The 14,255-nt window shown below is 42.7% G+C and overlaps 1 protein-coding gene across 6 annotated transcripts in view; it reads right to left on the reverse strand.

Annotated features, from left to right (window-relative positions):
* ubr3 (ubiquitin protein ligase E3 component n-recognin 3) overlaps positions 1-14,255 on the reverse strand; it is a 245,906-nt gene that overhangs the window by 59,958 nt on the left and 171,693 nt on the right. For all 6 annotated transcript variants that reach the window (XM_061235075.1, XM_061235076.1, XM_061235073.1 and 3 more), the window contains 2 exons: positions 4,177-4,377; positions 3,538-3,674 (listed from right to left, as the gene is read on the reverse strand). In XM_061235075.1, the coding sequence (XP_061091059.1) occupies positions 3,538-3,674; positions 4,177-4,377 (338 nt within the window). The remainder of the gene's footprint in view (positions 1-3,537; positions 3,675-4,176; positions 4,378-14,255) is intronic.

The following is a 14,255-nucleotide window of genomic DNA, read 5'->3' on the forward strand; positions in this document are numbered from 1 at the left end:
CAGCATAGGATCGATTTAAAAGTTATATAAGAGATGCCAGTGCTAACAAGGTTGATGCGGTGTCCTTTCACAGAAACCCAGCTTTTGTGAAAAGCAAGCCCTAAACCACTATGGATTATGACTTCGCTGCCAGTTACAAGCCAAAATGCAAGGCGACTGCCCCTACTGTCAGAACAGAATTATTTGCAAAATGAAACCCGAAACCACTGCATACACTTGGTATCAGCATGTAAAAAAAAAAGTCACATTGTGTTCTTTATTTAACGACCATAGACCTGCTCATTGAGTGCACCATCTAGCATTCTAGCGTTTGGCTGGAGAGATATTAAATGTATTCTTAAATTAGTTTGCGTGCACCTTGATACACAGCTCCAGGGTGACCTTGCCCTTAGGTGCAGATCAAGCATCAGATTTCCCAACCCCAATACAAACTTTAACCATTATATACAATATAATGCGAAGATGATTCTGAACATTTGTGAAATGACAGCTATCACACAGAATAAAGTTATGAATATTTCAACGCAGGCGGCACGGATGGTGCAGTGGGTAGCACTGCCGCCTCACAGCAAGGAGGTCCTGGGTTCGAATCCCCGTCGGCCGGGGTCTCTCTGTGCGGAGTTTGCATGTTCTCCCCGTGTCTGCGTGGTTTCTTCCGGGTACTCCAGTTTCCTCCCACAGTCCAAAGACATGCAGGTTAGGCTGATTGGAGAGTCTAAATTGCCCAGAGGTATGAGTGTGTGAGTGAATGGTGTGTGTGCCCTGCGATGGACTGCCGACCTGTCCAGGGTGTATTGCTGCCTTTCGCCCAATGTATGCTGGGATAGGCTCCAGCCCCCCTGTGACCCTGTTCAGGATAAGCGGGTTAAGATAATGGATGGATGGATGGATGGATATTTCAACGCCACTTCCATGATAAATGGCAAATGGTAAATGGTCGGCATTTATATAGCGCCTTTATCCAAAGTGCTGTACATATGTTCTTAATGCCAATGTCGCCCCGAGATGTGAGATAACAATATCAAGCGAAAGCTCTCAGTGCCTACTATACGATAATGCACAAATCGTGCTTCAAAACCACAAAATCCCAAACCTAAGCTATTCCAAAACACGGTTTGTTGGCAAAAACCTCTAAACGGCGGTTTAATTCTAAGGCAAAAGCCGCTATGTTCACAGTGCCAATCAGAAGACGCCCATCAGATCATCATCAGATTGTTCACGCTGAGGCACAAGATTTTTTGCCAGTTTCATGCCAAATTAACATTAAATAAGATGGAAAACTTTGATGAAATGGACAAACCTGTGGTGGTTTCACCATCAGGCACCACCAGCCACGTAATTCTTTCTGTTCTAAGGCATTTCAAAACCTACAAGCTGGAGTGCAGAGCAAAAGAACAGAAACTGTACCACTGTCCAAAAACTTAGGGACGTAAACTGCAACGTTGTATGGGAACCCCCACATTGTTCGTCTCCATGGTGCTGTGTATTTTCAAACGGTGAAGTAAGCGACTTAATAATGACCTACTACTGAGTTTTAAAATGAACACGAATGAGAGAGCAGCATCAGCATGGACACTGATCAGCCCCAACATTAAAACCACCTGCTTAAACCAGTTTTTTCATGATTAAAAATGCTTTAAACTATATAAACTTGTCTATAAACACTTAATATTTCATAATGTAATATGTATACTTTTATAAACAGATAATTATAAGCATTCAAAAGTCATTTTTAAATGAAAATGGAAATCTTGTAAACTTCAGGGTAATACCCAACTTAACCCATAGTATTCTGCTACAAAAGATTAGAAGATTACAAAATAATTTTTTGAGTCAGAACCTGATGTGAAACTCTGACTTGTCACTGTTGTTTATTGGATGGAGCAAAGTACATTTTCGAGATAATCCTGTCTTAAAAAATCACAGATTTGGACACTGTCATCTGTAAAACTTTGGTACATTCATGGATACCTTCCTTGTACAAATTTATACTGTGGAAGATTGCTCACGGAGAGGGATGTTGTCTATACCATGTGACTGCATTCCTGGGACTGGTCAGATAACCTTATTAGAACATATTAACACAATGCGGGTTTGTCACGTGATCATGTGCTTTAACCTATCTTACCAAATGGTTTGTTCATCAATTAACAGCTTTACAATTGCCAGCTGGTGGTGGATGTGTGAAAAGCAAACCTTAAACCACTATTAATTTTGTGAAATCTTGCTACGAATGACTGCTCCGCCCGTTACTGGCCAAAATGCAAAGCGACTGTCCCTACTGTTGGAATCTTGCAAGTATTTGCTCCCGCCAGTGACATTCTTTCCACAGAGGCAAACCACTAAATGAAACACAAAACCACTGTAACTAGGCAGCCTGAGCCAACTAGCTAGCTAAGCTAAATTACATATCACAAGTTAGTAAGCCAACGACCACTGGCGCGGACTGACAGAAACTAAACTAACAGTGTTTCAAGTCATCAATATGGCGCCCAGCTGTCTTGTGACATCATATGACATCTATGAATAGTAGCCAAACCTTTATCCAACATAAGCCACAAGAAACAGTATTGTAGATCCCAAAATGTGTTCTTCAGGATAACTTTGGATTTACATGCACACTGAATTAAAAATATTTTTCTTAACATTAAGCTTTTGTAACAAATACCTAGTAAAAAAAAAAAAAAAAAAAAGTTATGTTTTTATTTTTTAAGCATAAGGTTTGATAAATGCTACAACATCATTCTCCGTCCTTAATATAAACCATAAATCATGTGACCTTGACTCATTTCAGGTGTACTATATTGATTATAAATACAGCGATAATCCAGATTTATAATGTTAATTTCAGCGCAGTTCATGGTTGCTGATATCGAGCTGATCAGGAGATAAACAAGTCATTCTTAAGTTTGCCAAACATTATTCACCATCAGGGAGAAGAAAGTTTCAAGAAAATAATTGGATATACAATATAAGTAGGCAAGGTATGACACCAGACGTACTGTTCATTGTTAGCTTATTCCTGTGGTGTCACCTCTTACAATGCATGAATGAGAACTTAGTAGGAGTTTAGGCTATGTTTGAACTGACATACAGCTGGTGCCACCCAGTCCTACAAAGGGCATGCAGAGATGAATAGATGATTTACTATTAAAAAATGACATGTTTATGTTGAAATTTTAGCAAGCCAGCATTACAAGGACTTATCATATATTTTCTATTTTGAGGTGATAGTTAAGTTATAGCAAAATGAAAAAACTCAACTGCTTACCCGAGCAGCAACTATAGAAATATTGACCTTCACATTTTCATCTTTACTTACTTTACCCATCCTTCTCGAAAGAGGATGTAGAGAAACACAAAGACATTGAGATGATGAGAACAGGAATGATTTCTGGGGAGCTCTGTACCTGCCTATTTGAGAGGCTTGCCAGAACATTCCTGTTTTTTCCCCAATTCTGTGAGAACAAATCGAACAGAACTTCTGTACTTTTTGTATTGTACAAATGGCTGTGGTGCCGGCTCAGCTTCTCTCACCTGGCCACAGAATACATGAACAGGAAGTCATTGTCGGGTGATCCTGGGTTCTTGCCATAGTCCATGTACTTCTTTTGGGTAGTGTTTTTTATGTCCTTGATCACAGACTCCATCTCTTTGGTCCGGTTGGATTCGGTCTGAAAAATAGATTGCTTGAGTGAGGCAGGATTTTGCTTTTAATCTGAGGGATAAATCTAAATGAGGTGGGAGATGAGTCTACACTCTGTGAGACAGGTCTAGCCATTACTATGGCAACCATGGGACAGCACAAGACACACAGGAGGCAAAAGGATGCTTGTGTGGTTTGTGATGTAATTTCAAGAATGTTGGCTGCTCAATGGCGTGAGAAGCCAATTAATGGAGGTGGCCAGGTACTTTGGCACCCGAGCATGCGCAAAGGGGAAGGAATTCATAGCAATTTAAAAAATAATATCAAAGTTTTGAATGGACTTCAATGAGGAAATTCGTTTTTTTGGCACCAGAGGCTTAATAAGCTGCAATACCTCCAGTAACCACTGGAGTTTGCCAGTTTTTTTGGGGAATGCCAATTCCCTGGTCCCCTGCTTCAAATACATCATCGAGGAGGCACAAGAAAGGTGACAGACTTTACAGAAATCACTGTAGCAAAAGTATACATACTGGAAAGGCCCCTGGCTGGTCCTGCAGGTCCTCCACTTCCTTGACAAGTACTGCCATGTTCTTGGTGCTGTAGGCATGCCAAGTGCCGGTCTCTGTCCCGCGACTGGGGTGACAGGGCAGCACACTGTTGGCAAACTGCCTACACAAGGGGCAGGTGAATTCACCCTTGTCCACTAAGAAACCCTGGAGCACCTGGTCATTCTGAGGAAGAGTACACACATATGAAAATCACAAGATAAGTTTTACCCCCCAAATCCCTGCTCAATGTATCAGCAAAGAATAACATAATGAATAATGACAGGTAGGGTTGAGCCGAATGCTTCAGAGCTCAAAAGATGAGTTTATTGTTTTGGAATTTGGATCCTAAAACATAAAAAAAAAAACTGTACTTACTGTTTGCCAACATACTTAGATAGATAGATAGATAGATAGATACTTTATTCATCCTGAGGGAAATTTTAGAATTATAATACAATTATTAATTTAGGTATGCACCGCCAGTGCCATTTAGTCTTCCATGTAACTGACCTACATGTTTGCTACATTGTCACCGAAAGCCTGAGGTGTAGGGGCAAGCCTGGTAGTTGGATTTTCCAATTTATAGATTTTACATTTATTTTCCAAATACAACTACTGTCCAACGACTGCGGACCAATATCCATAGCCAAAGAAACATATTTCATATTTTTAGCTCCATGGGTCCAGCATGTGATCTTAAAGCTGCTGCATGGGAGGCTAAACGAGGCACTTTGCTCGCATTTCGAACTTACAACTTACCAGTATTCGCCAGACACCCTTATCTTGCTATGAGCTTCAGTAGCTTGTCTTACCTGATATTCATTGTTCAATTCATTGTTTTGATATCATTTGCATCTTATTTACTCTATCGAAATCCCAAATACCAATATAGAACTTGGCGCAAATGCACAAATAATGCATTTTATATGAATATATTCCTTCCAAATTTCTTGAATGTGATTTGTATTCAGAAGCATATCCATACAGCTACAATCATGAGGAAAAAAGAAAATGACTTGCTTGACATGGTATTCTTTAATTCATATGAGAGGGGCCGGCCAGTTTTCTGGTATCACAGATTTCACACCTGTTTACTACAATTTGAGCAGTGTAATAGTCACTTTTCATTACATTACATTACATTATTGGCATTTGGCAGACGGTCTTATCCAGAGCAACGTACAATTGATTAGACTAAGCAGGAGACAATCCTCCCCTGGAGCAATGCAGGGTTAAGGGCCTTGCTCAAGGGCCCAACGGCTGTGCGGATCTTATTGTGGCTATACCAAGATTAGAACCACCGACCTTGCGTGTCCCAGTCATTTACCTTAACCACTAGGCTACAGGCCGCCCTTTTCGATGACTATCATTCATTACCAATTGGATATGGAGGGATAAGTTGCCTTTTCTTTTCCTGTAGGATCTGCTCACCTATTCTGAAATTTAAATGACCATTTTTTATATTAACCCATTTAATACAAATTTTGTTTAGGCCTACTTTACGTTGCTGCAAAACAATTTGCAAAGCATGTAACAGCTTTTTAGATACGGATACATTTCTGTATGGTAGCCCACCTACTTGTCCAATGTCCAAATTATTGTAGCCATAGTTGCATTTTAAAATGCCGATTGACAAAAAATGTTTTAATACAGGACGGATCTTTTAACCAACTGATGACATTTCTCTGCACTTTGAGAAAATCGAACATCCGTGACTCCTTAATCCCTACTTGATTGCTAGCAGAATGGGATTTTTTTTTCTAAAATACCAGTATGGTTCTTTAAAGGTAGACTATGCATAATTTCTTTCTGTGCTTCCCTCCAGTGTTTATACAGAAAAAATGTATACGCGCCATTATTTTCAACCCCGCTTCTCCGTTGCAGATGACCGAGTGCCACGCAATGCAATGAGCCCAGAAACTGCAGTCTAATATGATTTGATGATTTGTAAAACATCAGCTTTAGTAGTAGTAGTGCTAGTACTAAAACCAGTGGATGGCAGTTTGCTCCGGAGAGGAAATACGCTGAATAGAATAGAATAGAATCTCCCAAACTTTTAAGCAGTGGCTTTAGTCCGGTGCAGTGGGACCTGGGCCATCAGGGCCAGCCAGCTGACATACAAAGTTGGCAAAGCTATGTCCCGAATGTGATATGGAGGCTAACTTTACGTCAATTATACAAATCTATTCTAGGCTAGTGGGTGTTAATCCAAAGCGATTTACAAGTGCATAGGTTCTTCCACAAGTCAAAGCATCACATCCATAACTTGGAAAATGCTGTTCTAAACACACAGCCTGAAATGCCAACACTAGGGCCTTGAATCGGATGCATGTGGCAATAGGAAGCCAGTGGAGGCCAATGAGAAGCGGGGTGACATGAGCCGACCTGGGCTGACTGGTGATCAGGCGGGCTTGCAGCATTCTGGACCAGCTGGAGGGGCTTGATGGCACACGCTGGGAGACCGGCTAGGAGGGAGTTGCAGTAATCCAGGCGGGAAATGACGAGTGCCTGGACTAGGAGCTGGGTGGCTTTCTCCGTCAGGAGATGACGGATACGGCGTTTATTATACAGAAAGAACCTGCAGGTTCTGGCAGTGGAGGATACTTGTGGAGCCAGGGTGAGGCAGTTATCAAGAGTCACCCCAAAATTCTTTGCCTTACGGGAGGAGGAAACTACAAAGTCCTCAACAGTCAGTGAGAGGTCGATTGACAGAGAGGACTTTTGCTCAGCTCAGTTTTGGCAAGGTTGAGCTTCAGGTGGTGGGAAATCATCCATGCAGAGTTATCAGCCAAGCAGGCAGAGATCTGTGTGGTGACTTGGGTGTCAGGGGGGAAGGAAATAAAGAGTTGGGTGTCATCAGCTTAAGAGTGATAAGAAAAGCCATGGGAAGAGATAACAGAACCAAGAGACATGGTGTATAGCGAGATACATAAATACATACATTTTAGAGCAGATATGCTTCAAATGTGTGAATTAAATTGTTTAGCGAAGTTGAAAAATTGTTATTGCTATTGCTGTTTAAATGTGATAATTGATACACTAACTTTCATTTCCAGACTGATGCTGTTAACTGTTAAAATGTACAGTACAAAATCTTATGGGAAGTACTGATAAAATGCATTATGATTGAATTCAAACCCCAAAAGAATATTTAGCTGAATGTACAGTGGGCTCCAGAATTATTGGCACCCTTAATAAAAAAAGGTTGCATATAATAAACAACACTGAGATTACCTGTTATGTAAATACATATGGGGAAACTATACACTTCTATTAGAATACATTTCCTCTCATGTTTAAATGTTTTTTATTAAGTAATCTCAAATCTCAAAATAATTCCTTATTATTAGCAATTATTGTAAATAAGATAAAAGTGAAATTGTCAATAAAATTGTACAATTAGTAATTTAGTTCATTTCAGTCTAAAGAATATTATGTAATTCCATCAGTTCCTACAGAGCACCCCTCATCACCCTAGGTGAAAAAATACATACATACAGTACTGTGCAAACGTTTTAGGCAGGTGTGGAAAAATCCTGAAATAAGAATGCTTTCAAAATTAGAAATGTTAATAGTTTATTTTTTATCAATTAACAAAATGCATGAACAGAAGAAGTGAATGAACAGAAGAAAAATCTAAATCAAATCAATATTTGGTGCGACCACCCTTTGCCTTCAAAACAGCATCAATTCTTCTAGGTATACTTGCACACAGTTTTTGAAGGAACTTGGCAGGTAGGTTGTTCCAAACATCTTGGAGAACTAGCCACAGTTCTTCTGTGGATTTAGGCAGCCTCAAATGCTTCTGTTTCTTTATCTAATCCCAGACAGACTCGATGATGTTGAGATCAGGACTCTGTGGGGGCCATACCACCACTTCCAGGACATCTTTTTCTTCTTTACGCTGAAGATGGTTCTTAATAACATTGGCTGTATGTTTGGGGTCGTTGTCTTGCTGCAGAATTAATTTTGGGGCACTTCTTAGCATTGAGGAGACCATTAATCCACAACTCCATTTGCAGAAATGCAGCCGCAAACTTACAAGGAACCTCTACCATGCTTCACTGTTGCCTGCAGACACTCATTCTTGTACTGCTCTCCAGCTTTTTGGCTGCAATTCTTCCATGAAGACCACTTCAGACCTTCTCCGCACAGTAGAGGTACCTGGGTCCCACTGGTTTCTGCCAATTCTAAGCTGATGGCACTGCTGGACATCTTCTGATTGCGAAGGGAAGTAAGTATGATGTGTCTTTCCTTGGCCGACCACTATGTCTAAGGTCCTCAACATTGGCAGTTTCTTTGTGCTTCTTCAACAATGCTTGGACAGCACATCTGGAAACCCCTGTCTGCTTGAAATTTTTGCCTGGGAGAGACCTTGCTGATGCAGTATAACTACCTTGTGTCTTGTTGCTGTGCTCAGTCTTGCCATGGTGTATGACATTAAACTGTCTTCAGCAAACTCACCTTGGAAGCAGAGTTTGGCTGTTCCTCACCCAGGTTTAACCCTCCTACACCTCTGTTTCAGTTAATGATTGTGTTTCAACCTACATATTAAATTGATGATCATTAGCTCCTGTTAGGTATAATTGTTTAATCACACACCTAACTATATGCCAACAAAATCCCTGACTTTGTGCAAGTGTACCTAGAAGGATTGATGCTGGTGGTCACACCAAATAATGATTTGATTTAGATTTTTGACTCACTATGCATTTCATTTAATTTATAAAAATAAACTATTAACAAGCATTCTTACTTTGCAGCATTTTTTCACACCGGCCTAAAACTTTTGCACAGTACTGTATGTACATGTGAAAATCTGTACTTGCGATCTGTACCCACAGTTTTGCAAACTGCGCACGGTTTGCAAAATCGAGAGTACAGATTTCCGTGTTTAAATAGGACAGGAAGAGGGCCTTAACATAGGAGTGTGTTATATAAAAAAATATAAAACAAGCTTGTCAGAGAGGTGAGAATATTATCGTGGGAGACTTCAATAACTCAAATATGAACTGGAATTTGGTGACTGCACAGGGAAAAAGTGAGGGCTATCGAGATCTGGTGATATGTAATCACCCATTTTTTATCAAGTAACCTGAGCCTTACAGAATGTCAATGGGTTTTTACATATTAAACACTGACTGATCACATCAGTAGACAAATTTCCTGCAATTAGGCCCAGTTTATGCTGTAAACTGGAGATTCTTGTGTCTCATCAATTATTTCTCAATGACCCTGGTGCTGATTTCCTGTGCCTTCTCTATTTGTAACTTTCCCAAATTGGAGACTCTTATCCTATTTATGAAATAGGCCACTCAAAGTTTTGTGGCCCTGGCCACCAGCCCATAAAGTGAGCAGCCCACCAGTCCTCCAGCTGGCCAGTCAGCGACTGCTCTAAACAATGTGTTTCGCATATCATTTCATTGGAATTTAAAAAAATCTGCAGATTTATAATACTGTTAAAAAACTACCGTGTGCCGACGGCATTGAGCTCTTGCTAGCCAGTTTTTTAACAATACCCCACAAATTTGCGTGTTTACGAATAAACATGGATCTTCTGTTCATAAACCAATAGCTACATAAATTCTTAAATAACTATAACACCGTAGCATTACATTCACTGTGGTGCTTGCATTTTAAACCCCCTGAAATGGCCAGATTGCTTCCTAGAACTACTGGAGCTTGTTGATTGTTTAGAATATAAACCGCAATAATACAGTGGTGAACGCGCATATATTTTAAACTGAGCTTACCATTTCAGCTTAAAAAAAAAAAGAAGTTACCGGTTAACAATTTTTTGTAAACGTTTACAACTCAGTTGCCCTTTGGCCTTGGTGAACTCATCGTGCAATTTCGCGTGATACGCCTTCAAATGCTTTAGAAGATTGCTGGTCTTGAAATTGAAACTAAAGCCTTGCATACTGTGCATATTGCAGTTTTACTGGTGGGCTTTTCCAGTGTAAAATATAGCCAAATTTTTACTACACAGTAGCCTCTGCGTAGATAAAAAAATCAGGCTTAACATTGCACCGCGCTCGTTGTTGTTTGTTTGAGTAGCATAATGATAACGCTATCATCACTTGATGAATTACGTGGTATCGGATCGATGCGTACAGTCGCTTACTCTCCCATACCCGATCCAGCATTTTGGGCTGTATCGGAGGCATTGGTATCAGTATCGAAACAACTCTACATTCAGTATGAGTGAACATAGACTAGGTGGCCAACTTATTCAAGAATACATTATTTTTTTATAAATCTGTAGCTGAAAACAGCAGTAGTGACATAGATGGTAGCCTATAGATGGCAGATTTATTTTATTAATAGATGGCTTCAGTTGTTAATAGCCCAGATATGTGGACATTCATCTTGAACAGAATAAATTGTGTGACAATAGAGGATGAACTTGATGAGTGCTTAAAGTGGATGAACTTGAACTTGAAAAGAACAATTTTATTCTCATCAGTCCACAGAATGTTACGTCATTTCTCTTTGGGGCCAATCAATATGTTCCTTGGAAAATTCTAACCGATTCTGCACACGACCTTTTTTCAATAATGGTGCTTCACGGGGGCTTCTTGCTGATAGCTTAGCTTCGATCAAACATCTTCTGACTGTAACAGCACTTACAGGTAATTGTAGATCATCTTTGATCTTTCTGGAGCTGATGAATGGCTGAATCTTTTGCTGAAACTATTCTCCGATCCATTTTAACAGTAGTTGCTTGTTTTCTTCCGCTTGTTTTGGGTTTTTGTCGCCATTTTAAAGTATTTGAGATCAGTTTAGCTGAGCATGCTATAATTTGCTGCACTTCTTTATACGTTTTCCCTTCTATAATCAACTTCTTAATCAAATGACATTGTTCCTCCGAAAAATGTTTGGAACAGCCCATTTTACTTAGCAATTCAGAAGGAAATATATTTTATAACAATGTGTGAAACATTTGCTTCCCACAATTAATGGTACCTGTTTTATCACAGAATGAATGAATTCTCGAAATTAAACTCCACGCTGCTATTTTGAACGCGCCCCTTTCAATGAATGAGTCAATTACTCATAACAAGCAGCATGCATGTCATGACAGTTGGGTCTGTTGTTTTTTGATTACACTACTACAAGTAAAGTATTTCTCATGCAGAAATACCACTACTACTATTAACGGTGGTTCTATTTCTTTATTAGCTTCACTTTAAGCTCTATGGGAATTGGATTTTATCCAATCTCGAGACTGAAAACGATCTACGCAACGCCATCTTGATGGCCAATCAGGGCAAAGATGCGCTTTAGCGACCAAATTTACATACGGTGGCTATATAAGGGACATCGCAGGCCGTCGTTCTTTCTTCTAAAATTTTCAGCGCAAGGTTAGCAACCTAGCTGGAGACTTACGTTTCTACCACGCCAAAGTTCTTCGTCTGCGAGCAGAAACGCGCCGCTGTGAGGAAGGAGCTTTTTTTCCCGACTCAAAGGCCCTCGCTAGCCTTTTGCCATGCACTGTCAGGAGGACAGACCGAACCTGCGTGATGGCAGGGTTCCGTCTGACACCATCTGGAAGAGGCGCTCCTAACCCTCGCTAACAGCTCTGGGGACGAGGATGACGACCTCCTTCTTCACACTAGCGATCAGGAGATGCTTCCAGACGACAATTTGGAGCCTTCCGGCTCTGTCGCTATCCCAACGGCGACGGGTGAGTTAGAGCACCACCCCTCCCTGTTGAAAGACTTTCTGGTCGTGATGAAAGCGGCGGCGACCAGAGCGGAGCTCCCCTGGCCCCCTCCTCCTGCAGCGCCTGTAAACCAGCTGGTGGCTCCAGTGTACAGGCGCGACACATCGAGGCACAGTGTGCAACCGACCCCCGTCTGCCCGTCTGTACAGCACTACGTGCAGCTTACCTGGGACAAGCCTTTCTCTACGAAAGCCCCGGTAGTGTCTTTTTCGCCTTTCACGGTGGTGTTGGGCCGACAAAAGCTTCAGACGGAAGGGGTTCCGCGACTCGAAGATTCCTTGGCTACTCATCTCCTCGCCCACACAGCAAGGTGGAGCGCAAGGAAGCCTAACCTTCCCACTCGGTCTGGGCAGATATCAGCTGCCTTGTCTGAACATTCGTTTATCTGCGGTTCCCAAGGCGCCGATGCAACAAACAATCTTGCTATCCTAGCGATAGCACAGACAAACTTAATCGAGTCCCTTACTTCCTCCCTCGCAGATGATGTTTCTGCCGAGCTGAGGAAGAACATGGGCGCAATCCTGCACCTCACCCAGGTGTTGGCACAGGATTTTGGACGGATTATGGGCTGGAGTGTAGCATCCCCCTCCTTGATGCCCCAGTCTCTCTCGACGGTCTCTTTCATCCAGTGGTGACCGAAGCGATAGCGAGGTTTAAACGACTGGATGAGGAGAGACCCACTCTGCAGAAGCACCTGCCTCTTGCTTCAGATGCAAGACGCCAGGATCGCCGTTCATGGTCTAAGACTCGCCGCACTCCTGTGTCGTCATCCCGGCGCTCAACTGAGGAGCAGCCAGGTGGCCGTAGAGACGCTACGGCTATTGCTAGCGGCAAGGCTTGGACGAAGCCGTTCAACCCTGCTGCACCCAGGGCCCACCCGCCTCAATCAAAAGCCCAGAGGCGTTCCTGAATTTCGGCGGGAGAGAGTCATAGAGGCTATCCGGTCGAGTGGACCGGACACCCCTCCTGTATCACAGACTTTACTAGCGCCTACTCGGGAGCGAGTTTCGCCCTTACAGTCACAAAGCACACTCCCCCTATTGTTACACAAACATTTCCCTTGCCCTCTGCCTCAAAGCTGGCATCAGCCCTTGATGATTTCCCAGTCAAAAGGGGCCTTTTCCCCCCGACATTCAGGCAGTATTGGAGTCCTCACCGGCTCAGAATCGAAGCCGGCTAGGACTCTACGTCGGCCTATCCCAGATAAACACCAGGTCGCTGGCTCGAATTCGACCCCGCCCCCACTTAAGAGCCGGGCTTCTGCAAATTCAGAAGCCCGCGGTACAGTCTGCACTGCTTTCAACCAGGTCCGCGTTCAACCTTTGTGCTTGGACTCGGAAGTGCAAGCTGACGCCATGGCTCAGTACTGTAATCAGAGCGGGCTACGCGTTACAGTTCGCTGTCCCCCCTCCTCCTTTTGTAGGAGTAAGGGAAACGAATATGCCCCCGCATCTAAACAGCGCACTTTCCCAAGAGATAGAGACTCTCTTGGCAAAAAGCGCGATCCCTTTATCGATCCTCGTTCCAAAGAAAGACGGCGGTGTGAGACCAATACTGGACCTGCAAGCACTGAACCGTCATTTGGTGAAACAACGTTTTCAGATGCTAACGCTCAAGCGCGTAATGAGCTCAATCAGCCAAAGGGACTGGTTCACGCACGTCGATTTAAAAGACGCTTACTTCCATGTGAACATTTTACAGCGCCATTGGCAGTACCTTCTACCTACGAATTTACCAAACTCCCATTCGGTCTGTCCCTGGCACTCCGCACCTTCGAAATGGTGGCGCGGGCAGCTATCGCCCCGTTGTGACAACAGGGCATACGTGGTTTAACGTATCTGGACGACTGGCTTGTGTTAGCCCCTTCCAGGGAGTTGGCTGCGAAACACACAGAGATGCTGATAACCCACATCGAAGGATTCACCATCAATCGCTACAAGAGTGTTTTCACCCCGAGCCAGCAATTCAAGCGAAGCAATTCTGGCTCAAGTGAATGCATTTCGATCCAATGAGAGACCGCGCAAAGCTGTTTCGCATTCCGCAGTCGGTTGTGAGAGCACTCTTGCACTGGCGAAATGGGCGAATGCTGAGTGTCGGTGTTCCGATGGGCGCTATCTCCACTCATGTCCCTGTATACACAGACGCCTCCACCAAGGGGTGTCTGCAATGGAATGATGGCGAGCGGGTTGTGGAACCCTCCTCTGCCTCATATCAATGTGCTGGAGATCACAGCAGTGTGGCTTGCATTACAACGTTTCGAACCCCTTCTTCGGGGCAGACACGTTCTAATCAGAAGCGACAACAAAGTATGGTTTGCGATGACAGCAACCGGCTC

The sequence above is a fragment of the Conger conger genome, chromosome 3 (assembly GCF_963514075.1).
Source record: "Conger conger chromosome 3, fConCon1.1, whole genome shotgun sequence".
Lineage (NCBI taxonomy): Eukaryota > Metazoa > Chordata > Actinopteri > Anguilliformes > Congridae > Conger > Conger conger.